The sequence below is a fragment of the Acomys minous genome (genome assembly GCF_964271855.1).
Source record: "Acomys minous genome assembly, chromosome: 11".
Lineage (NCBI taxonomy): Eukaryota > Metazoa > Chordata > Mammalia > Rodentia > Muridae > Acomys > Acomys minous.
In genome coordinates, this window is record NC_140492.1 from 460,607 (window position 1) to 487,698 (window position 27,092).

At 35.9% G+C, this 27,092-nt stretch overlaps 1 protein-coding gene across 1 annotated transcript in view; it reads right to left on the reverse strand.

Annotated features, from left to right (window-relative positions):
• Positions 1 to 4,788: 4,788 nt before the first annotated feature.
• Positions 4,789 to 27,092, reverse strand: part of LOC311608801 (uncharacterized protein) — a 47,588-nt gene continuing 25,284 nt past the window's right edge. The window contains exon 4 of the mRNA XM_084801438.1: positions 4,789 to 5,819. Within this exon, the coding sequence (XP_084657564.1) occupies positions 4,867 to 5,819 (953 nt within the window). The 3' untranslated portion in view covers positions 4,789 to 4,866. The remainder of the gene's footprint in view (positions 5,820 to 27,092) is intronic.

Consider the following 27,092-nt stretch of genomic DNA (forward strand, 5'->3'; position numbering starts at 1 on the left):
TATTCATATTCTAAAGATAAACAAGTAAATTAAGTGGAAAAATATGAGAAACATTACTTCATTTTCTATTTTTCTCTTGTTAAAATTAATTTATTTGACACCTTCATACATTTATTTCACAATTTCATACATGTGCATAATATATTCTGGTCACATTCAGCAAGCCCATCAACCTATAAGCCACCAAGTATAGTTTTTCTTATTAGTTTTGACTTTAATTTTTTGACCTCTTGATTTTAACCAAGTCATTTACAAGGGAACAGGTGTGGTGCTATCCCCTGGAGCACCAGTAGTTATTTCATAAGTGACTACACCACTGAGGACAATGTCTTACCCTCTCCTAGAAGCAATCAACTTCCATAAGTAGTACCTCTTCTATCCATAACTGGATGTTAGTGGGGTCAATCTTGGGTGAAATCTGCAGGTAACCATAAGACATGCATAGAAGACAGTGCTTCATAGCCTTGGTCTCATTTTATGGTTCTTAAATTATTCTCCCTTTCTTCTGCAACATTCCCTGAGTCTTGGAGCAGGAAACACGAAACTTGCTCTGAGGGACAAACATTTAATAATAACTTATTTTCAGTCCCTTGACAGGCCATAATTATGTCTTTGCAGTAAATTCTGTGCCTAATGCTAAGAAGCTGATCAAGGCTGAAGGCAGCACTAGTCTAATGTTATAAATATTTAGGAAACAGCTTGACAGCATGACCATTTATCAAAAGAGAAGCAATGGGTCACCCTTAAGACCTTCTACCTCCCAAGCTATGCACCTTTGACCATGTCTGCCATAATAGCCATAAAATATTCTCTTTGGAACTTCGTATCAGACTTAATTAGAACATACTGGATTACCCCCATAACAGCAATGCCACAGTAGCAAGATGTGTGGTGGACACATCTTGCTTAGCAGGCTGGTACTGTAACATGTAGTGTCTACAATGGCATATTACAAAACCAAGCACTTTTTATTGAATTGGAGGTGCTATACATAAGGTGTTTCATGCCTGGTACTGTACCATGGTCAAATGTCCATGGGTAAGGAAGTATAGGCCCTGAGTTGTATGGGTTGGGGTTACATCTAAACATTGTTTAAATAGGTGGTTGTGTAATCAAACTTCCTTCTAAATATTTGTGCTTATAATTTGTGTTCTTCTCAATTTTGTTTATATGAACATCTTCTTGCTATGGATAATGGATAATGCAGAGATTTATAATTGTTTATGTTGAGGGACCAGGAATTAGACAGACTTCCTGAAAAGCAGGCAGATAGGAAGAAAGGCCAAGACTGAGTGATAAAGATAGTGAACTTCCCAGATGTCTGGCTTATTTGTCATCCTCATAAACAGAGACAAAAATCCTAGCAGCTTAAAATAAAAGCTTTATATGCCTTTTTATTCTGCCGACAGGCCCTGTGTTGATGGACAAGCTCAACAGTTTCAAGGCCAGATCAGGACACGTGTGTATGCTGTGGAACAATCACCTATAGTATCTTTCTTTGCACTGACCCAAACTAAATTATGGAAGGAATAACCTTCAGAGACTTTAAAATCTTCTAGACCTCAAGAAAAAGCTGAGCTTCAGCTTCCTGAATTTCCCCTCCTACTTTGGTGGGTCCTTTTCTGTGGTATGGTTTCCCAACTCTTAATAAAAGTCTTTCTTCATTGCTGATTATCTCTGATCCTGTTTCTTGTGATTGATATTTCTCTGCTGATACCTGTACAGATGAAGATCTTTTTTCCCTGCCATTTAATTCTTTAACTAAAAATGAGGGGGCTCATCAAGAATCAAAGATGGGAACAATATTGCTGAGAGTTAGTGACTGTGAATTCTCATAAGTATATAAGTCATCTGTGACAGCCTTCGTCTAGCCAAGGCTCATGGTACATAAAGTGCTATCTTGGGAACATAATATTGTTGATACACACCATCCACTCATAGCATCTGAGAATACCACAGCAGATCAAGCCACTTAACATTCCGTCAAGTGTTAGGGAGGGTTTCTCAAAGCTTTACCGCTACCTGAAGAGCTACTAGTAGTTGATGGATGATAAAGATGAGTCATATTTATTTGGGAATGTAGGTTGCCCACAATTTAATGAGTGGCCCTACACTCAGATTTACATGGTCAGCACTAATTGGACTCACTGGAATGGTAATAATAATAAAAGAGGAAGTGAAATCAGAAGTGTGACAAAATAGTTGGCCCCAGGTAGGGGCAGGAGTGAAGAGTTGTAGGGTTATATAGGGGAAAAAATATCATCAATGCATGACGTATTCTGTGAATAGATAAAATATAATTTTTAAACATTATTTTTATGTATTTACATAAATAATGTACTTATACACATAAAAATTCAACACTTTTTCTAAATGTGTTTAGGATACTGGCTTTAAAGACAATAACAGATGTGCTTGAGAGATTCTTATTCTAAATATAACTTCTGTATCACAGTCCTGGGGAAAAGAAAAACATATTTCAGTGATGTTTGTGGAAGCCGTTTTAGTCTAATAGGATAAACCTTATAGGATTAACAGAAATCTCATAAAAAAAACTATAAGATTCATAGCACATTAAAAATGGAACAGTTGAAAATAAAATCCAAACAGAATTTTGTGTCTCAAAACATTTATGAGAAACAGATTAAGAAAATTACTAACCTAATCCTATGGACAGGTGTCATCATTCATGGAAAATAGTAGAGCTCTCAGAAGACAAAGGGAAACCCAAGTATGGAAACAAAAGTGGTGGATGTGAGATTTTTGGGGGCAGTAGCAAAAATGAAACACTGCTACTCAACTTTTCACTTCTGTCAAGAAAAAATTTAAGAGAAATTATTTTAAGTGAAAATGGGTCAGTTATGATTCACTGTTTCAGGGGTACTGTTCATTAGTGCATGGCTCCATTGGTATGGACTTACAGAAATACAGAATACCCTGACTACGGGAAGCAAAGATATCCTGAGAACAATATTATACTCATAATAACAGGCTCTTGTTAAATCTGCTTGTTCCATCCAAGTTCCAGCCTATTGGTGCTCCCTAGTCTCAGGGTAAAATTCTCCTCTAAGGTGTTGTCCTACATAGTAACTAACTCTGGTAGCACTTTTATAACACACCCAGAAATGTGACTCACTACTCTCCTAAGCATCTCAAAATCCGACCGCTAATTAAAGCCAGCTATCACACACACCTGATTAGGTTACAGCACAACCCAGGAGCAGAGTTTTCTATGTGCCTGCTTTTCTTTTGCCTCAGCTCACAAGCATTCTAGTTCACTGGCATAAGCCTCAACCATAGAACTTCTAAAATTAGCTGAACTCCTGGGCTTTGCACTTAAACCTAATGTGATTTCTTATCGATTAGCAAAGTAACCTGTAGAGAACAGAGACGAGTTTATTGTGCATATGAGAAGATAGGTATTCCAGAAGAGAAAGAGGATTATAGCAGATTAAATTCCCTGAAAAGCACATTCTGATTACAGTGCTTCTACAAAATATTACCATTTTCTTATCAAGAGCCAGGGTCTATCTACTTGAACACACAGTGTACTTCATGACTGTCCTAAATATGGCAGAAATGATTCTATGTAACATCCAAGGTTGAGTATAAAGCTTGCAGTTTCTACTTGGCTTACCTTTCTAGAGTCTTTTCAAGCTGTGAGACACCATATATAATGTCCATTATTCCCTAGCTCATATGCTTGATAGAACATTTGAAAAGGCAGCATAACATAAGGAGTCAGTGTCTAAGGAGAACCAGCTGTTTTACCCCCATTATTCAAGATATACTGCACAACATGTGAGTGAAGAAACTTTAAATTATCTGAAAGCCAGTTAATGTATGACTACCTGTGACAGAAGTGCCCAGGTGAGCTGCCCACAAACTCCTGACCCACGGAATTCATCTGATAAAATCATAAGGTGGTATTATAGATCACTAAATGCTGAGCTGATTTAACACAGCCCAGGAATATCAGACCCTGTGCAATAACTCAGACTCTGATACAGTGAATGTTCTGAAGATGGGAATGCATGGTTGCAGGGTAGTCATTAGATACATGGACTTGAGAAAATCACTATTATGGTGAGAATTCAAGTTCTATTTCATAATAGCTAACAGATAATACTTGATGTGAAAATGGAAGAATGTAATTTAATTTGGAAATCAGAATTTTAAAAGCTTTATATTGACTGTATAGACAACTATGTCAGGAAGTGAACTTGATAAATAGAAACAAAAGATTTTCTTCAGGAATTTAGCTTCCTTATCTGTGGCAGCATTAATGGGCAATACCTGCTCCCTGGCCACTTTTACAATATCAAGCAGATGCTAGATTCTCTAACCCCAATAATTATGGGGTTATCTATCCCCATAATTATCTATCACATATCACAGGAGTCAATTGTCTATACTACTCTAATGTTCTCTTTCATTGAATAAACAACATTTCATGGATGGTTATAGTTAATATATGTTTAATTACTAAGAAAGCTGCTCATTATTCACACATGTAGATGAATAACTGGAAGAATTAATATTGTTATCTACATTGAGTAAATCATTTAAAAATTCAAAAAAGGATGAGTGAGGAAATATTACTTATATGTTAAAATAAAATTGAAACTCAAAATTAAGGAAATAAAATTTAGTTTATGTTGAAGTGCATCTTAAAATGTACAACTACACATAAGCAATTAAGCTTATACAAATCTAATCTTTAAAGAGTAAACATTATCTTCTTAAATTTTAATTCAAATGGCTGCTTTTCACTGAGACTAAATTAGCAAAAGAGAACAATAATGAAAAGGTAAATATTTGTAATAAATGTCTCTGTAAAACAATAAATATGCTGACTTTCCCTTTTCAAGACTGATATAGCCCACTCACAACTGAGATAGATTTTTTGCTCCAAAGCCTCCTCATGGCATTTTTCATTTCTGTATTCCTCAGGGTGTAGATCAAAGGGTTCAACATTGGAGTTATGAAGGTTAAAAGCACAGTCACAGACTTATCGATGGGAAATGTGGAAGTAGGCCTTGCATATAGGAAGATGCAGGGAACAAAGAACAAAATGACCACAGTGATGTGGGATGCACATGTGTACAAGGCTTTGCGCCTCCCTTCCAGACTATGTGCCTTGAGGGAGTGTAAAATGATGCCATAGGAAACTAGGAGAATTAAAAAGGTGACAGTACAAATTGCCCCTCCATTGGCGATCATACAGAGCCCAATGAGGTAAGTATTCGTGCAAGCCAGTTTTAGCAAGGGATACATATCACATACAAAGCTGTCAATGATGTTCGGGCCACAGAAAGGAAGCTGATAAATAAAGATGAACTGAATCAATGAGTGAAGGAAGCCCCCAATCCAGGCCCCCAACAGCATAAGAACACAAACCCGCCTGTTCATGATGGTCAAATAATGAAGAGGTTTACAGATGGCCACATAACGGTCATAGGCCATCACCACCAGAAGAATGACCTCAGCTCCAGCAAATAAATGATCTATAAAAACTTGAGTCATGCAAGCCCGGAAGGAAATTGTCTTTGTTTCATAAAGCAAGTCCATGATCATTTTGGGAGCAATGGCAGTAGAATAGACAGTATCTATAAATGACAAATAAGCCAGGAAAAAGTACATAGGGGATCCCAGGCTTTGGCTGGCCATGATGGTCACCATGATGAGCAGATTGCCCATTACAGTCACAATGTAGATGAGCAAGAATACGACAAACAGAACTTTTTGGCTCTCTGGGTTCTGAGTGAGACCCAAGAGGATAAATTCAGTCACATTGTTCCTCTTTTCCATATGTTCCTCTGAGGGTGTTGAACCCACTCAGGTATTAGAGCAGACAAGATCAGATGAGTTTGAAATGATTCTAAGCTCTGCATTACGATGTCTCAATAGTTCTCCCATGTTTCGTTACACAGTTAGTTTGAATTTCCTCCAGCATTGTTCCACTCATTTTCAAAAACTCCTTTCTACAAACATAATAGTGAATCTTCAGGGGTCTGTCTGGCAGACACTTGGATGGTTTATCTGTGAAGTGATCTAGTGAAAATATAATCACATGTAAATATAAGCACTATATTTTCATGTTTATATGAAATAATATCTATAACATAAATTGTATAATTTTGTGCCGAAGTTTAGAGACAGCCTTTCTGAGTACACAGTATAAGTTCCTAACATCTTTACATAGCAGCAACTGGACCAGACACTGCTTGATTGTTCTTTTTATGCAAATCTCAAATTATTAATTCAATTTCAAACTCCTTCGAGATGTAAAGGAGGTAAATAATAAATGTTGAATTTTACTCTATTCATGAAAATCCAGAAAGAAATTTAAAAAGGTTATCTACATATTCACAAAGTCAAGCAATGATGGTTGCTTGACAGTATGTGTTGTATATTTTACCAAAATCAAAATTAATGAAAATCTACAGAACACTGAGACATTATAAATACCATGTGTAAAATGACAGTTCATTAAAAATATTATATTCTCCAACTGAAATTAAATATGTCCTTTATATTAGGAAGTATTACTATAAAACATATTTGTGCTATGGTTTTTTATGCTATGTCATAGACTCTGTCTTAGAACATATTTTAAGCATAATGCAATATTTGAAGATTCTGTTTTGTGTTTTTTTTTCCTAGCACTATTATATAAAACTAAAGCCATGCATATGCTCTTTTATTCTTGGCATTGGCATAAAATTCTTCTGATATAACTAAAAGCCTAATTAAGGGTGGTACAACTCATTCAAAATAAGTAAATATGTTATCTGAGTTTTCTGTTTCTTTTTTGTGTGTGTGTGACTTGTTTCAAATCTAGATTTCTACAATTTTCTCTTTGATCCCTGAAAGTCATAATTTAGTTTGATGAAACTAAGACATTATGACCATATCAGTCCAGTTAAAATGGCAAGATGAGAGAACACAGGATAAGAGCACACATACATACACAGAACCTAAATCTTACACAGATATAAAGTTCCTTTGTCTTGCCCTGAACATACTGCATTCTTTCCATTTTAATACATTTCAGTTTAAAATATGGATTTACCTATTTTGACTTCAAAAATAAGGCTGGATTACTTGATCTGTCATCTCATGTGAAAATTCTTGTTGAAATATGTCAAGAGAAAGCAAGTTTAAAGCTTCACTCATTTACTTAAAAATAAGATTTTCATAATTAGTCAGATATGCCTAGTAATGAATAATCTTAAAATTGGACTTTGTTTTTCATTACTATGGCATTTACATATCTGCACCAATGTGGTTCATGTCTAATAGGTAACAGCTTTTATTTTATACCTTGAGGCAACATTAATTCCCAAAGAGAATGCTTCTACAAGGAAAAGGAACTTAATGATGAACCTCAAAATACTTTACTGAATTGTTCAAACACTCCCAAAGTACTTGTTTCAAATTAAATTAGGCAAGGGTTCAACTCAAGAGAACTGATGTCTCCTACATAATTCCTTTCAATGCAGTTTGTATGTTCAGAGATATAGCTGGAAAGTCATATCAGCATAATCAAGTGAAATAAAACAGGATCCTAACAGCAGCAACAAAGTATTTATCAAAAGCAAAAATATTAGGCTGTCTAAGAGCAAATTTCACAATCAACATGGATTTAAAATTTTAAATTTGGAAGACTTTTTCTATAGGACAGATATGCTTAAAAATAATATATATCATAAATAATTGCTTATCAGTTTACTAAAAGTTTTGATACAATTTAGATGAGACAATGCTCCCATGTCCAATCTAACTTTATTGAAAAGTGGTACAATAAAATAAATTCAGAAATATTTGACCCCATCTTCACATGTTGTTTAAATTAAATGGAATTTCCATAAATCTAAATATGTCTATATATACTCTAAAACCTATACAATACAACAAATCAAGTATATAATAAACACAAGTAATATATTCTATACATCAAAGACAATGCAGTTATTTGCAGAATTCAGTTGCTTCCAGGGAAATGAGTAGCCCCTAGGAAAGAAAGTGATAGAAGCTAGTGAAGATCATTCAAGAAGGGAGTCAATCTTCAAAGGGAGATGGAATATTACCAAAAATACCCACAAGGTAGCCATACTCATTCTAAACACCAAGGATAGAGATCTGAGATTCATGCTTTTTAAACTTAATTTATTTTTTGTAAAATTTATACATCTGTGCATTGCCTCCTTCCCATATCTATTCCTCAGTCCTTCCTTTAATCCCATGATGACATTGATCTTCCCTTCATAATTCTTCCTTTAACCTATTAAGTCCATTTAGTGCCAGTTAAATGTGTATAGTGTAAGGACAGTCACTGGAGCATGAACTATCTTCCAGTGGCAACAATTATAAAGAAAAGTAACTTTCTCTTTCCTGGCCACATACCAATAACTCTTCAGCCAGTGGTATAATGTGAACTTTATATCTGCTACTCTGTTGAAATTACTTATCGTATCTAAGAATTTTCTGGTGATATCTTCAGGGTCTAATGTATGCATCATGTTACTCCCAAAAAGAAAAAAAAAAGGAAAAAGAAAGAAAAAAAGAAAGGAAATATTTTTGTTTGTTTCTCAAAACAGGACTTCTCTTGTAGTCCTGGCTGTCTTGGCCTCGCTTTATAGACCAGGCTGGCCTCGAACTCACAGAGATGCACCTGCCTCTGCCTTCCCAGTGCTGGGATTAAAGGCATGTGCCACCATGCCTACTCCTTTCCTATTTGTATCTCTTTATTTCATTCATTTGACTTGCTTCTCTCACTAAGATTTCAAGGGTTCTATTAAATAAGATTGTAAAAAACTAAAAACTAGAATGTGTGCTTTAAGACAGTACCTTCTGTTTATGACAGAGGGCTTCACTCATGAAATGTTAACACTGTGGCGACCTTAACAAGCACTTAACAGCACTGGTTGACACATTCCAATGTAGATGGATGAACTCTCACAGTATCGCACTCATGGATGAAGAGATAACAGTAAATTGTAAATTAACACCTCTCCTTTCCACACTGGAATTTTGTCATTGGTCTAATTTTTTTCAGGTTTTTTTTTTCTTTCTTTTTTTAGGTTATTTTCTTTTGCTTGTTTTATTACTAAATATTTTTATGTTTTACATATACATTTGTATTACTACACATATATACAATAAACTACCTACAGCAAAAAGAACCATGAAATAATCAGGAATTATATAAATGTTACATTCATAGTGCTTTGGCTATTTGTATTTGGCAGCCTTGAAGAAAACATCTTTCTTATTTTGGTGTTTCTAAAATTCCGAATGCAAATGAATATCTATCATATCTTGTCATTATCAACTTAAAACATCTATCTAGACCTAAAAATATCTTAACCACTAAACAATTAAGCTTAATTGTAAAACTAAACTACCTGGTCTTCAACCTGATCAGAGACTTGAGAAGGAATAAAATTAATTACATGAATATACAGGGACTGCAGGTTAGCAGCTTCCAAAATGAGAGGATGACAGAGACAGTTTGCTGCCTAAACAGTCACTATTGGGGCCTTGCATATCCTATCTTGGCAGAGCCTGGTCATCAACTCTGCCTTCATCCAAGCTTGCCCTTTTTTTTTTTTTTTTTTTTTTTTTTTTTTTTTTTTTTGGCTGAATTCTGTCTTTGGTAGAAATTAGGACATCTTGCCCAGTGGCTTGTTTGCCACATTTGAAATAATCTCCATAAGGAGGTTCTTTCATGCTCATCACCTTCTTTGAGTTAGGCTGGGTGTTGCCAGTAGTTAACCTGTCTCATTGCCAATGAATCTTTAAAATAATAATAACACTTTAAAATGCCATATTCTGTGTGTCTCTGAGGGTTTTGAAGACCCTATCTAACTATTTTTCCTTATCTTTCTATAGAGTCATATCTGTCTTTTACACTTAGGATATATATTCTTGTGATAAAAATAGACTGGTAACTGATATGACCATAATTTGATCAACTAACAATTAACTTGTGTAACTTACTTATCCTAAACTGCCTACAACAGCACCTTCACATTATTGGAAGAACAAGTAATTTTAATTCACTTGTATAGAATTTTATATATAGAAGCAAAATAAGTTTGATTTTAGATACATTGGTATAGAATATATTACTTTCAGAATTATGAAAAGTAACCAGGGGCTCTGGTGTTGTTGTCTCCGTTGGAGAGCAGGCATTTCATTCAGGTGGAGGTGTGCAGTTGTGTTAGTGAGACCGAAAACACAGGGGGAAGAAGAAAGCCCCAGACCCTTGACAATGGAGCTGGAGGACAAGGCTTCTGTAGACGTTCCCTGAAGAATTCTGAACCATGTCTATGAAAAAACAGATTAAATAAGAGACTATAAAGGAACCAAGGAGATCCAAGATGGCGGCGAGCAGTGTGGACCGTGTTTGAAAGCTCCAGTGAACAATTCAGGGAATTGCACAGATTTCTGAGCCAGGAACACCAAGGTCCCCACACCACGGCAGCAGAAGTGCTCCACGGTTCAGAGGGACTAGAGTGCAGAGGACCTGCTTGCCCCTGCACATGGGAGGAGCTCGGACTTTCTCAGATCAGAGCAGCAGTGGCAGAGACAGCAGTATCACCAGCGGCACCAGTGGCACCAGCGGCACCAGTGGCACCAGCGGCACCAGCAGCGGTGGCTGAGGATTGCAGCTCAGAGCCTTCCAGTGGAGGCGATTGGTGTGGTGGACGGTGGGAGTTGCTGCAGGAGAGGGGAGTCTGGACAGGATTTGGGTCGTGTGGTACCTTGAGACCCAAACTGGACTCAGCAGACAGTTCAGCCCCAGAGTCCTGGGTTGGCTCAGCTCAGCAAGCAATTCTGCCTGAGGCACAGCTTCCCTGCTGTGACACAGGCTGAGTCGAGTGCTCACTTCCACCCTAGGCACCAGCTCAGCACAGCCACAGTTTTCCTGCTGTGACGCAAGCTGGGCGGAGCACTCAGTTCCACCCTAGGCACTTGCTCAGCGCAGTCACAGTTCTCCTGCTATGGCAGACGGTTCAGGCCCTGAGAATCCAGCTGAGCTCGATGCATGGTTTGGGCCCAGTATCCCTGACTGGACTTGGTAGGGGACCCAAAAGGCTGTGGATACCTTGGCCTGATCCAACGCTCATTCAGAGACCCAGAACGATTGCAGGACCCACAGCAAAAGGGAGCTGAGGATCACTGGCTGTGAGAGCCCAAAACGACAGGGCTAACCTCCTGACATCCACACCAGTGAAGTATCAGGGCTTCCAGCCTATGGAAATCATTAGAAAACAAGTGAATCTATCATCAGACTCCCTCCACCCAACTCTGGAAGTTACCCAACAAAAATAGAGACAGCAAGATGTCTAAAGAACAGCGTAAAAGCATACGCAAAAAAAAACAAAACAACATGGCGTCTCCAGTTTCCAGCTATCCCAAAGAAAACAACCCAGAGAACTCAAATACAATGGAAACACAAGAAAATGACCTCAAATCCTTGGTAATGAGGATGATAATGGAGGAAACAAATAAAATTCCAAATCAGATGCAGGAAGACGCAGCCAAGCAGGTACGAGACATAAAAGAAGCACATAGAGTGGAACTGGAAAATTTTCAAGAAAATGTAAACAACCAGATGAAAGAAATAAAAAAAATCTGTTCAAGATATGAAGATGAAAATGGATTCAATGATAAACACACAGACAGAAGAAAAACGAGAACGTGAGACCTCAGAGAAGAAGGCGAATGACACAGTGCTGAGCTTTTCTAACAGAATCCAAGAGATGGAAGAACGAATCTCAAGTCTAGAAGATACAATCACAGATCTTGAAGCAACCATTAAAGAAAATGCCAAATCTGGAAAACTCCTGACACAAAACATCCAAGAAATTAAGGACACCATGAAAAGAAGAAATCTGAGGATAATAGGCATTGAAGAAAGAGAAGATGGCAGACTCCAAGGCCCAGAAACTATTCTCAAAAAAATCATAGAAGAAAATTTCCCCAATCTAAAGAAAGAGATGCCTATAAACATACAAGAGGCCTACAGAACACCAAATAGAATTGACTAGAAAAGAAAAACTGCCCATTACATAATAATCAAAACACAAAACATACAGAACAAAGAAAAGTAACCAGGAGGAAGAATTTTCTGGTCAATTCAAGATTGATCACTCCATGCCTTTCAAACAAAGTGAGAAACGCTGTCTACAACAGAGTATTAATATATAGTTGTGATAGCCAACCAAACCCAATAACAATACCCTGAGATTTGATAATTATGAGTAAAGAATTCAGAGTACACATCACTTAAGACGATGTCATTATCAAAAAGGCATCATTTCTTCAGATGATAATTTGTGTAAGGTAATATGAAGAGATTTGATGTAACAGAAGAAGGAAATAAATTAAGGCATGTTTCTCAAGAAACAAAGAAAGAATAGCAATACCTGCAGGTACTAATTTTTATTTCCTAACTTTAAAACCTGTACTATGCTTAGGAAGTTAAAAGAGGAACATACGGGCTAGAATTCATATATGACACAATGCTCTATCCTCATTCTATCTATGTAGGAGCTGCTCTTCAAAATAAAGATGGCACAGGTACTACATGTCTGTACAAACCCACTATACAGCTCATGATTTCAGCCTAAGTAACAAGGTGTAAACAAGAATTTTCCAAAAATTTATAAGCTTAGCTTCCAAAGAAACTGGTGATAGGTTTGTATGCAGTTGATTACTTTTGGGGCTATGAAATAATGTGTAAAAAATGATGTAAATTTGATTGCACATAGAGTCAAGTTTCACATAAGCATAGCTACACCAAAGTACTGTTTTATAGGAAATTCTACAGCAATAATAGACTCAAAAATATCTATTTGAAACTAAATGGCCTGGACCATCATATGCTATGGATTTACTCTAAGACAACTGTAGGAATATTTTATTTCACCTATAATTTCTTCAATAACCTATTCTTCTATCTCCTCTGTATTCTATGTGTGTGTGGTAGTACTCACTGTCCATTTCTAGTTGTAGTCCACTGTCAATGGACAAAAAGTAAAGAAGTATTTCAATATCCTTGTGTTTACCAAAACTTGTTATATGTCCTACAATATGGTTTATTTAGATATTGTTCCAAGGGATGCTAAGGAAATGTATGTTAGCAGTATTGACTATTTCATAAATGTGGGTTAAATGCATCCAATCTAAAATATAATTCAATTTCCATATTTATTCAAGTTTGTCTACATTAGTTGTTTAAGACTTGGAGTGAGATACTTAAGTCACCAGTATTATCTGTGGAAGTTAATCAGTATATTCGTAACCAGTAGTGTTTGTTTTATATTCTTCTAGAGAAGGACTAATATCAAAAATTCCAAACTATCCCCTTTGGTATAAAGGAATACTACTAAAATCACTTTCTGACATCAGTATTATTCTGACACAAATTTTAATAAAGATACAACATAAAAACTAGAAGCTAGGCTTCTGGTGAAGATAAATATAAAAGTACATGATGAAACATTTGCTAACAGAATTCAAAGACACAAATATATTCATTAATATCAAGTTGGCTTAGTTCAAAGGCTACAAGAATGGCTCAACATGAACAAATCAACAAATATAATATAGCACAGAAACTCAAATATATAAATAGTATTTTTATGTAGATTCACTTCATGATGAAAAATGAAGATAATAATAATAGAAGGTATTAGCAAAGCAAGCATAGCCAGGCATTGTGGCTCACACCTGTAATCCCAGCACTCAGGAGGCAGAGACAGGTAGATCTCTGTGAACTTGTGACCAGCCTTGTCCACAAAGTGACTCCAGGTCAGCCAACACTACACACAAACAAAAAAAGTCTTGAAAAACTAAAAATAAAAAACAAAAAGGTAAGAATCACCATAATATAAGCTATGAAAATCAGAGATGAGACCAATGTATGTAATTTCTCCATTTTTAATATATTTTATCAATTTATTCATGTTACATCTAAATTGTTATCCGATCCCTTGTATCTTTCCATTCCTCCCTCCTCCCATTTCTCCATTGTTTTTACATTTTTCTTTTGAGAATTTTACACATGAATACTACATTTACATAATTTTAGCTACTTTCTCCTCCAACTGCTCTGCTTTCTTTCTCTCTCTCTCTCTCATATATGGCCTCTTCTTTAATTATTATTGTTAAATAAATGTGTGTGTGTGTGTGTGTGTGTGTGTGTGTGTGTGTGTGTGTAAACTGTTGAGTCAATTTAGTATTGCTCATAAGTATGCATGTTTAAGGCTGACCACTCAGGATTGGATGACACATAAAGAGTCACTAATGGAGAAGACTGATTTGAGGGATTTTCTGTCTTTCAGTAACCAATAATTACAGGTAGTTCTTCATCTATGGTGGGATCTTGTGAAAGTTTCTTCATTCATGCTGGAATGTCAACTGTGTTGTCATTGTAAGGTCTTGTTTAAGCAACAATACTGTTCAGATTTCATAGGTAAAGCTCTCTGTCATATATAGACGACACCATCTTACAGCAACATCCTGGTCCTGAGATTCTTACAGTCTTATTCAGTACAGTCTTTCTTGTCTTAGAGAGACTTTTTTAAAGCCAAAGGAGGGGTAAAGGGATCAAATAGGATTGAAGAAAAATATCTTTTTTCTTAGATAATATGATCATATACATGTCACTTTAAAAACTTTACCAGAAAATAATAAATAATTTCAGCAGAGGATCAAGATAGAAAAATCAATATATACAAATCAATTGCTTTCATATATGGCAAAAATGAACATTCAGAGAAAGAAATCAAGACTATATTTGTATTCACAACCACCTAAAGCTTGAGTTTTGACAAAGATGTCCAAAACAGACACTGGAAAAAAATCAGCCTCTTCAACAAAAGGTCCTAGAAAACTGGACTCCCACATGTAAATTGATGGTATTTGGACCTCGTCTCTAACTCTTTACAAATACCATTCCAAATGAATTGAAAATTGTAGTGCAAGATCCAAAATTCTGGGACATTTTAAGGGAAAGTATTTTAAAGTTTGAATAAGATGTCTGTAAGTGGCCATTATTACTCAAAAACAATGCGGAATTGACAAAAGACTGTAGGGAATTAAAAAGTTACTGAAAAACAAAGGAAGTAATGAAACAGCAACTAAGAAATGCTGAGAAGTAATGACGCAGACAAAGAAGACCCTTTCTACACTGCTGATAAGTATGTAAATTGATCCAGCCACTGTTGAAGTCAGTATGAGAAAGTTGCTCAAAAACCTTTAAGTAGGTTTGCCATATGAGCCACATATAACTCCTAAGTGTTTATTAAAAATGTTTTATGTCAGTCAATGTATCACAGACATGTTTGTGCATCAGTGTTTATCACAGTATCATTCACAGGGGCTAAATAATATCAGCAGCAGCTAAGCTATGGAATTGGCCTAGATATCTATCAACAGAGAAATAATTAAGGAAAACCTGTAATATAAATATACAGCTAATTATATTAAGCCATTTAAAGAACAAAACTATGTACTTTGAAGGAAAACTGACTTAGCTAAAGATTATAATATTAAATAAAAAGCCAAAATCATATGACACATAATTCAAGTATTTAATCATATGTTAATTAAATAATTTATTTAGATACTTTAGAGAAAACAATATTTTTGAATCTCAACTTAAAAGTTTATTATACCAGCTTCTTGGACTAAGGAGAATTAACCCTCAAAGATATATATTGTGTTGATCTAAATATCAGTACAAAAACATAAATATATTTTTCTATTTTAGAAATAGAAAACACATAAACAAGATGAGGAGAACACATCAATTAGCTTCATCAAAACTTTTTATAATGCATGTTCAGATCAGAAATAATATTTTAATTTATAAATATACACAAAAAAATTAGAAATACATTTTAAGACCACAAAATAAACTTAAAATTGAAAATGTTTTAAAAAGGTAAAAATTCTTGTCAATCAAACTTACAGTAGTGGGTACTAAGACGATAGAACTTAAGCATTAATTAAGATCACTGTTTCAGGACAAATTAGATAAATAGGAAAATAGAGTAACAATGAAAATGGAAATGCTACTGGACAGATTTTCCCTGCTTTCGTTAATGACTGAATGTTATATTCTACAGGAAGAATACAGTTCTCCTACTAAAGTAACTTCAGTGTTCCAAAGTCTCCTCATGGCAATTTTCATTTCTGCATTCCTCAGGGTATAGATCAAAGGGTTCAACATCAGAGTTGTGATTGTTAAAAGCACAGTCATAGATGTATCAATGGGAAATGTGGAAGTAGGCATTGCAAACAAAAAGATGCAACCCAGAGTAGCTAAAACAATGTTGTACAATAAAAGATCTTCCAGATAAATCTCCATACCTTATCCCAAGCTCTACTATAAAGCAACAGTAATTAAAACAGCATGGTACTGGCACAGCAATAGGCTGGTTGATCAGTGGAATTAAATTGAAGACCCAGATATGAATCCACACACATATGGTCACTTGATTTTTGACAAAGAACCCAGATCTATTCAATGGAAAAAGGAGAGCATCTTCAACAAATGGTGATGGTCTAACTGGATGTCTACATGTAAAAATGCAATTAGACCCCTCTTTGTCACCATGCACAAAACTCAAGTCCAAGTGGATTAAAGATCTCAACATAAAATGAGAGACATTAAATCAGTTAGAGGAAAAAGTGGGAAAGAGCCTGGAACATATTGGCACAGGACACAACTTCCTGAACAGAACACCAACAGCCCAGGCCTTAACGCCAACAATTAATAAGTGGGACCTCACGAGTCTGAGAAGCTTCTGTAAAGCAGGAGACACTGTCAAGAGAACAAAAAGACAGCCTACAGACTGGGAAAAGATATTCACCAACCCTTCATCTGACAAAGGTCTAATATCCAAAACATATAAAGAACTCAATAAATTAAACACCACCAAACCAAATAACCCAATTGAGAAATGGGGCTCAGAACTAAATAGAGAATTCTCAACAGTGGAATATCGAATTGGTGAGAAACACTTAAAGAAATGCTCAAGCTCCTTAGTCATCAGGGAAATGCAAATCAAAATGACTCTGAGATTCCATCTTACACCCATCAGAATGGATAAGATCAAAAATTCAAGTGACACCACATGCTGGCGAGGATGTGGGGAGAGAGGAACACTCCTTCATTGCTGGTGGGAATGCAAACTAGTACAGCCACTTTGGAAATCTGTCTGGTGCTATCTCAGAAAAATGGGAATAGGGCTTCCTCAAGACCCAGCTATTCCACTCCTTGGAATATACCCAGAAGATGCTCCAGCACACAACAAGAAACTTTGCTCAACCATGTTCATAGCAGCCTTATTCATAATAGCCAGAACATGGAAACAGCCTAAGTGTCCCTCAGTAGAAGAATGGATAAAGAAACTGTGGTACATATACACTATGCAATACTACTCAGCTATTAAAAACAAGGAATTTCCAAAATTTGTGGACAAATGGATTGAACTAGAAATGATCGTAATGAGTGAGTTAAGCCAGAAGCAGAAAGAGTCAAATGGTATATAGTCACTTATATCTGGACACTAGCCCAAGGGGCATGTCCATGAAAGTCTTCACTCACCAGGAAAGTGGGACAGAGGGGAGGACATCCTATTGGGACTCTAGGTGAGAGAAACATGTATCCTCCCATTCCTCTCTCCCTCTTACTTTCCCCCTGCTCCCCTCCCCTATGACTGTGACTGAGGGGTACCTCCTCCCCTGTATATGTTCATAGGGTATCAAACCTACAGGAAGAACATTATGATGGGTGGATCTGGGCCCAGGGGTCCTGATCAAACTAAGGACCCAGCCAAGGACAATACGTGCAGTAAACTTCAAACCCCTACCCAGATCTAGCCAACGGACAGGACATTCTCCACAGCTGAGTGGAGAGTGGGGTCTGACTTTCACAGAACTCTAATGCCCCATATTTGACCATGTTCCCTGGATGGGGAGACCTGGTGGCACTCAGAGGAAGGTAGCAGGCTACCAAGGAGAAATATTTTCAAACTGCTGTTTTCTGCAAGTATAAATGATGAAATTTAAATTTAATCCAGACACTTTGAAAATACATAAGGGAAGTCTTTTCTTGTGTATTTCTAATTAAATCATTCTACTTTGAGAGTTATATCCTTTGAAAATAGCACTTCCCAAATATAGGATAATAATCATGGAAAAATGTCTAAGACATAAGCTCCAATTTAAAATTAAGTGAGGTCATTGGGCTTTTCACCTTACATGTGAATTCTTTAGACATCGTGTGATTCCTTATTCAATATCCTTGAAGTAAAGAAAAAGTGCTATCTATAAAATCTGTAAACAATTGAACAAATTTGGTGAAAAATTAAATAAGTAATGGTCAAAGAATGTGAGTTTTCTGTGTCATTCTTGGTTGTTGACAATTTCAATTTGCCTTTATGGGAAAAAGCACCTGGAACTGTGGAACTGTTCAGATCCCTGTCTGCTTTGGATTATCAACTTTCATAGCCTCTCTTGAATAATTGTGTGACCCTGGGTGAGTTACACAATTCCATGTAATATTATGCAAACTGAAAAACATGTAACATATAGGGAGTGTCAAGGTTTAAATGGAAATATAGTTAGAAGACAATTACCTGGCACACAAACACTAAATAAATTCAGGATATTATTTATTGTTATTAGTTTCTGTGCATAATTTTAAATGCCATGACTTTACAAAAGAGATCTACATTAATTCTCTAGAACTGTCACCTCTAATGACCCAAAGGGGAATTCCTACTGGATGGATGGATGGATGATATCTTTATTGTATACATTTACAAAAGCTGCCTCTTTCCACACACATTACTATCACTACATTCATTGTCTCTTTTTCTGTACGTTACTACTAGATTTGAAATTTATTACAATTAAATTTAGTGCTTCAATCTATGTAATCAACTGAGTGCAGAAGTTTTTAATACAAATAAAAGAGGACATCTATGAAACAGGCACAAATAGATTATGGCATTTTCTTTAAGATTTCTGCAGATTTTATACTTAAAACTTGATAAAAAAAATCTTTATCCATTCTAATAAGCAAAAGTATCTCCCTGGGTACTTAAATATAAATTTCTGAGCATGAGTTAAATACTTCATAATTTCTACAACAAAATGTTATTTATGCAAATAAATAAAATAATGAAAAAATATGCCATGATAAATATTTAACTGATGTTGAAAGTAGAATTGCACACAATAGTGAAAAATTAGTAAACCTTCACTTGTCCATCAGCAGACAAATGAATAAAACATTCTGTAGCATGCACACACAAATTTAGCATCAAAGTCGTTTTCAAAGGGCAGTCCTCTCCTCAGGTGCATCCTTATGCCTGTGCCAAGAGCACAATGTGGGAATGCTAGATAAGCAATACAGTCCGTTTCAATAAGGAATGTAATTAATAGGTGGAACAAAGAAATTATAGCAAATTATTAAATCAGATCAACCCAAAAGAACAAATATTTAATTACTTCGACTACTCATGTTCATAAAAATAATACAGCAGTAGTTTAGGAAATGGAAAGACAAAGGGAGGGGAGTTCTGTGTGGTAAGAGTTTAAGGGTGAGATGGATTGTGGTGATACAGCACTTGTAAATTATTTGAATTTAGTTCACTAAAGAAAAGTGGCCTCTACTAATTTTATTGTTGTAACATATATCTTTGGAAATTTAGGGATATAAGTATCCCTATTATTTCTGGACTGTTAATATATTTAAATACAACTTGTTCAGTCAATTAAAGATATAGTGGCCATATATTTGATAGGGAACAGAGAGGGCTATGCATTGAGAGAGGTGGAGGAAGGAAAGGGAAGGCAGAATTTCACTCTCTGAATTGTATAAAATATCTGGAAAACACATTACTGTGAAGATAAACTATGTACATGTTACATTGTTCATGTTTTTGACATGTTTTCACTTCTGTCATATGCATTGAAACAATAATATAAAGTTTCTTGAGATCAAGCTATTTATGAAACACACAAGTGAACTAAGCTTCTTTGACCTCATTACAAAAACACTGGAAATATTTCATTAATATGTTACCTGGATTTTCTGTTTATTCAAACTTATTCCAAATTCAGGCTTCTGCAGTCTTATTTTCAAGCCTTAAAAAAAATCTTACTTTGATAAGTCAAAATTGTAAGCATATCTGTGCAGGCATATCTTCAAAGAAATGCACACTCAATCACCAAAGACTTGTTTTGTCACATAGATACAGCTTTTTAGTCTCATAGAGAGCATAGCAAACATGGTCCATTCTTCAAGGAGAACAGTAAAGATGAGACTACAGATTTATGCACGATTGGACTGTAGAATAAACAGTTGAAATATAAGATGAATCATGAGATTTGAAAGTTGTTTTGGCCACATGTATTAATTTATTTTAATTTTCATTCATATGCTTACTCTTTAATTAAGCAAGACTGTTAGCACTTTGTCAGTTGTGCACAATGCAAGATAATCACAAAATACAGACTTTGTTTTATATTATCAATCACTCACAAAACTACATTGGTATGGTTTATATGCACCATGTTATTGGCTTTTTGTTTTATAACCTATAGTAACATCAAATCCCCACGAGAATTCATCTATGAGGCAAGGGGAAATATTTCCAAGAACTTCATAATTAATTAGGAAACATTTTGCTGAGCTTTTCAAATTGCCCCCACTATGCTAGCTTCAAATTAAATTCTCTAAAGAATTATACCCAAGAGGACTGATGCCTCCTATGTGCTCCTTCTGTGTCCATAGTGACCTCCTCTGCTCTACTAGATTGAAACTCACAGTAGTTGTATGTGCCTGGCTTCATTACTCTGCAAAAGTCTATTTTCAAGGGATTTTTGTTCATTAAAAATGGTTTGTCTTGCTCGGTTTTTTTGTTTGTTTTGGCTTCCATTTTTTGTATTTTATGTTACTTTTTAAAAAGAGGGAGATGGTGAGCTAAAGAAAGAACCTAAGGTTGGGTGTGTTGGGAGGCAGAGAAGATCTGGGAGAAGTTGGGAGAGGGGAATGATTAAAAGTATTGTGTGGAAGAGCTTAAATAAAAAAGAAAAACATCTTGACTTGAGTTTCTGAGCTGGAAGGGTCCATTTCAGAACACCATTGGTTGCTCCTTTCTCTAAAGTGTTTCCTGAGCTTTTCTGCTCATAGTTTCAGAATTTTCCTATTATGACTAGAGTTGACAGTTCTCCTGCTTCAGCTTCTCAAGTTCTTTATTTACAGTCATAGGCCAATGCCTGGTAATTCTAATAGTTTAAGCCAAATGCAATATTTTCTTACATTCAAGATTCATAATCTGAACATGAATAAATTACCCAAAGTTGAAAAAAATCTCTAAGTGAAATATGCAATCCAGAGTTGGAAATGAATATTAAACTTGAAAAAATCATATTTTGTGGGAAAAATTCACATGCATTTTTCCAAATTCAATTCTTATTAAAATGAGCTATAACAATTTTCAAAACTAATTTTTGAGACAAGGTTTCAATTATTTCTATTTCTAGAATATGCATTCTTCTTAATTTCACTCCAATATAAATTGAACATAATCAAATAAATTATTCAGAAGTGTCACCACAACTGGCATATTTTCCAATGTTGTTACAGTGCAGATTGGTCCACTATTGGCAAAAGCAGTAATATCATGAAGCATGTGCCACAAGTTTCAGTAAAGGATAAGTGTCATATATGAAGTGGTTGAACCCACAGATAGGAAGGTTACAAACCAATAATTTATGCCACCAAGTCAAACGTTCAGTCCCAGTTGTGGGTTACAATTATTGTTAATGCTCTTAATTGCTCTGTACAACCTAATGGTAAGGCCCTATTGCTAAAATCAACACACACACATGTCGCGGAACATGAAGAAGACAAGCTGCTGCCTAACTGGAACTCTTGCCCCTACTGACTGGCATTCATGGTGCTGAGAGTTGAGAGGCATTCAGCATTCTACATGAGGTAATCATCAATATCTGCATCTACAAACCCTACAGCCATGAAGAGTGACCTGCCTGAAACATATACTGTTGCATTAGTAGCACAAATGTTATGGTAATAACTACCTATTTTCTGATTGGAAATAAGGCCCATTCCATGAGATAAAACCCTTGACACTAAGTGGCCAAGAACCAGAGACTAGATAGGTCAGAAGAAAGCCTAATACCATTATTCTACCAAGCGAATATAGCAATAAAATGACTCCTAATGATATTCTGCTATATCCATAAATTAGTGCCTCTCCAATTCTTCATCATAAAAACTTCTCTTTGTAGTAGATAAGCACTAGTACAGAGACCTATAGCTGGACAATATGCAGAGAGTTAGAGACTTAGGAGCTTTCGGTCCTAAATGAGATGTATTCATCAAATGTCTCCTGTCAAGGCTGAGGGATATGTGCAGAAAACTATTCAAAAGATTGTAAGAGACAAAAGTGATTGATGAGTCCAATTGGAAGTTATGCTTTTATATCTAAATTTTATCCTGATTAAGAGAATATCCCTTTTAGGCCAAAATATTTGTTGGTACCAGTTTTCCTGTGGGATCCCCACTTTCTTAACCTCTGACCCATCTCTCCAGCCCAGGAGTCCCATTTTCTAAGTAAACTCACTGGCCATTTAGGGCAGTGTGACGTCTTCTTTCCTCACATAAACCTACGATTGATGTGTGTCCATCTGCTAGATCAGTAAGGACACATCCGTTAAAAAAAAAAACTTATATGGTAACTTTAAGAAAAAAATTGCACCATTTGAATCCTAGATTTGAGTGTAGCTAGGTGCTGATGGAACATAGATAGCTGACCTGTGCTAATAATATCAGGTGATTTTAATTTCAACAACCAATGCTGATAGCAGCAGGTGATTTTAAACTGACCACTTTTTTTGCAGTAGCAGGGGCTGATGAAAGCAGCATTGTATTAACAGGGGGTTCCTGCCATGGAGATCTGCCTGTCTCTTACTCTTTTGTGTTGGAGTTAAAAGATGTGTGCTATCATCCTCTTGTTCAAATGTTTCCTCTTAAATCCACTCAAAATCTTCAAAAATCTCATGTTTTAGCAATGTCAAACAACAAAAATATACTATTTCCTACTAAAGGGAAAAACAAAAACTTTCAGGCAAAACTCAAGCAAAGAAACAAGAAAAATTTAAGTTTAGGGCCAGTTGTATGATAATTAAATATGGCAGCAGCATAGAGGTGGCAATCACCATCAAAAGGAAGGCCTCAGCCCAACCAGAGAAGTGTGCTAATAAGATCTGCCCCATGAAAGCTGGAAATCAAATAATCTTTTTCATCACCTAGTAACAACAAAATTAATTTGGGTGAAAAGCCAGTAGCATAAACAACATTTTTTTTTAAAGTACAAGGTAGAACATTATGATAGGCAGATTTGGGCTCAGGGGTCTTGCTCAAACTAAGGCACCAGCCAAGGACAATACAGGCGGTAAACTTTAAACCCCTACCCAGATCTAGCCAATGGTCAGAACATTCTCCACAGTAGAGTGGAGAGTGGGATATTACTTTCTCACATACTCTGGTGCCTCACCTTTGACCATGTCCCCTGGAGGGGGAGACCTGGTGACGCTCAGAGGAAGGACAGCAGGTTACCAAGAAGAGACTTGATACTCTATGAACATATACAGGGGGAAGTAATCCCCCTCAGGAACAGTCATAGGGGAGGGGAATAAGGGGAAAATGGGAGGGAGGGAAGAATGGGAGGATACAAGGGATGGGATAACCATTGAGATGTAACAAGAGTTTTTAAAAAGTACATTGGAGAGTGTAAGGAGGTTCTGGCAATCACTGCCCCACAATAAGCAAGCTGTCATCAATTGTCACATTGTACATAAGTAAAAATATGACAATGCATTTTTGTCCAGCAGGATCCTGATTGATACGCAGAGGGACAAGTTCTTTCTTTCTTTCTTTCTTTCTTTCTTTCTTTCCTCGCTTTTTTCTTGTTCCACTTACTTTTCTATACAGCTTATTTTTCAGAAGAATGTTCAGAAAAACAGGCCCTCTATGAAATTGTGAGAGGAACATTATTTTATTGGGATATGAAACCCATCCTTATTTTTATCACCTACATAGAAAAACATTCAGGAAACCTTTGAATGAGCATCTTTTGAAATCCCTGTCCATGGACCCCGAGAGATGATCCCACAGCAATTCTGTTTCATCAAGCAACTTATTTTGAGATGTCATATCTTCATCTCTAAATGTTAAGTGACACTCTACAGAGAATAATAGCAAAACACTGTCAGTTATTTTATTGACTCTGTATTTTGTGTTATAAGGGCAAAATTAATGCCATATTTTATATGTAATGTATATTCTACAATTAATGCTGTGGTCTGAGAGCTTGTCCTCCACATGACCCCAATCCTTCCTATATTTCGGGAATGACCAGGCACTGCCATAAACTAGGCCTGCCAGCACTCTCCAAAAATTCCACCTGAGCAATTAAATACAATTAACACCCAATGATCCTTTGAGATAAAACAACTTCCCTGGAGATTCAGCCTCCTGGACCCAACCTGCCTTTCCCTTGAGATCCAGCCTCCACCTAACCTACCTAAAGGTCGACATTCCTGAGACCCACAACCCCTGCTTCCCTTTATGAACCCACTGTCCTTGAAGCTCAGGGCCACTCTTCTATCCTGTTGCATCAGAAAGGATTGTTATCCAAAGCTCTGAGCCCATAACGCAGGACCCTATGTATGTTGCATCGGTATTGAATCCTGCTTGGTTTTTTGGGGGAGGGTCTTGTGATCTGGTTGATCTTAATATTACACTGAGCGAGCTTCGTATAACAGTGTATGGTATAAACTGTCACAGAGTAAGCAATTATAAGCAGGAAAGGGTTTCTGCAGCCAACTCATGTACTTGCTATTGTGGTGGTTACCTAGAACTATAGAAATATGCAAAGCAAGTTTTTTTTTAGATGATAGATTTATAGGTATAACTTCACAATGTAATTTGTGTAGCTCCAAACTTATCACCCTTCCTGAAACTTATCACTGAATACAGTTTCATCCTACTACTCGTTAGGCAGTCTGTCAATTTATCTGAAAGTTGACCAGTCTCCATGAGTCACTCACTAAGTCCCAAGGTAGTAGCCTCCATAAAATAAATGAAAATATATTTCCCATATTGTTACCTGGAATAATTGCCTCACATGCCTCAGGCTGTCTGATTTTTCAAAAGTTATCCTGCCCATTGTTTGATTGTCTAACCTGAATTCATAGCACAGTTATATTGATTATATTGGTTTTCAGAAAATTTTATTTAGAAGAGGTAAGAAAATTCACAACTATGAACAATGGCTAGGCTATGTAGAAAGTAAAATTTCTCCTGAAAATCTGTAAGCTACATTAGTAAGAGTAGAGGAAATAGAAACTGGGAACAAAAGTAATTATAGAGCTCATTTTAAACATGAAACTTAAAGAAAATCAGTGTTTTGTTCCTCGACTTCTTCAAAAGGAAAAGAAAACAAAACTAACAAACAAATAACAAAAAAAAATCTGCTAGTTTTAAAGTCTCCACACAATTGAATGTTTTTTGTGAAAAAATATCAAAAAGTAGCAATCAGAAAGTGTGGGTCTCCTATGCCAAAAGCAGTTTTGTTTTGTTTTGTAAATCTTACATTGAGAGACAATGGGTTCCTGAATTATTAGGGCTTTAGAGTTGTAGGCATCAGATTCTGATTTGGAATATCATCCTCAGAATCTGTGTTGGACAAATTATATATATATATATATGTGTGTGTGTGTGTGTGTGTGTGTGTGTGTGTGTGTGTGTAAATTCAAGATATTATTTGCTATTATCTGTTTCTTCATGTTGTCTTGAAAGTCAGAATTTAGTAAACAGAGTTACAGGATAGTCCCTAGGGCCCTCTTTACATCCTAATTACCCAAGAGAAAATTTCTATTGCATGGATGGTAGATTTTATTGTCACCGTATTCAGTAGTAAAAGCTGTTTCATTTACTATAGGCAATTTCATTGTCTTTCTCTACAACTCACTCAGGTACTTGAAATTCATCAATAACGTAATTTACTATCATGTAAATTATGGAGCCAACCAAGTGCAAACTGTATTGTACTTAGCTGTATCCACTATATTTTAGTTTTGTTAGCATAAAGAGAAATATTTTTCATTATAGAATTTTTCAAGTGAAAGTTTTGTAGCTCCTTCCCATTTCCATCCCTATCCTTTTTCTTCCCTTGGTCCTTTCCACCCCCTAGTAACAGATTTTCCACTTCATGTCTCATGTGACCTCTCACTTTCCCCTTCATCAATACCTCTTATTTTTTTCCAAGGATCTCTTTGGAGTAAGCACTCTGACATGAATGAGAAAGGAAGAGAGATTTCATTGGCAGGACAAAGTCAGGATAGCTCCTGAAATGTCTCTGTCTCTGGTTGAGTTTCTTTTTTTTTTTTTCAAGACAGAGTTTCTCTGTGTAGCCTTGGCTGTCCTGGACCTCATCTATAGACCGGGCTGGTCTCAATCTCACAGATCCACCTGTCTCTCTTATCTCATACTTTAAAACCACAAGATAGGACAAAAGGTAAGGGTAATTTTATTTTATTTTTTTAGTGTTCTTTTTTATTTTAATCTATTATAATTTATTCAAATTACATAACATATAGCACCAGTCAGCAGGTGTCAAGAGTAACTGCCCATTGGCTTACCTGTTTCTCCAGGTCATTCTCTTCTAGATTGTGAATGAAGTCATGCTTAACAAACAGGCAGTACAAGAAGTTCTCTAAGTAAATCACTAAGTAAATCACTAAATTGGTCCTTTTTACCTTATTCTACTTCAGTTTTTCTATACCTTGTCTCTTATCTAGTTTTTCCCTACACCTGTTTTGCATACATATGTACAAACATTAAAAAGAAAGATTATATTAAGTAAGATCACTCAGTTTCAGAAACACAAATTTCACATGTTCTTTCTCATTTGCCAACCTTAATTTTTTAAATAAAATTTGAGTTTTTAATAATTTTCTATTTTGAC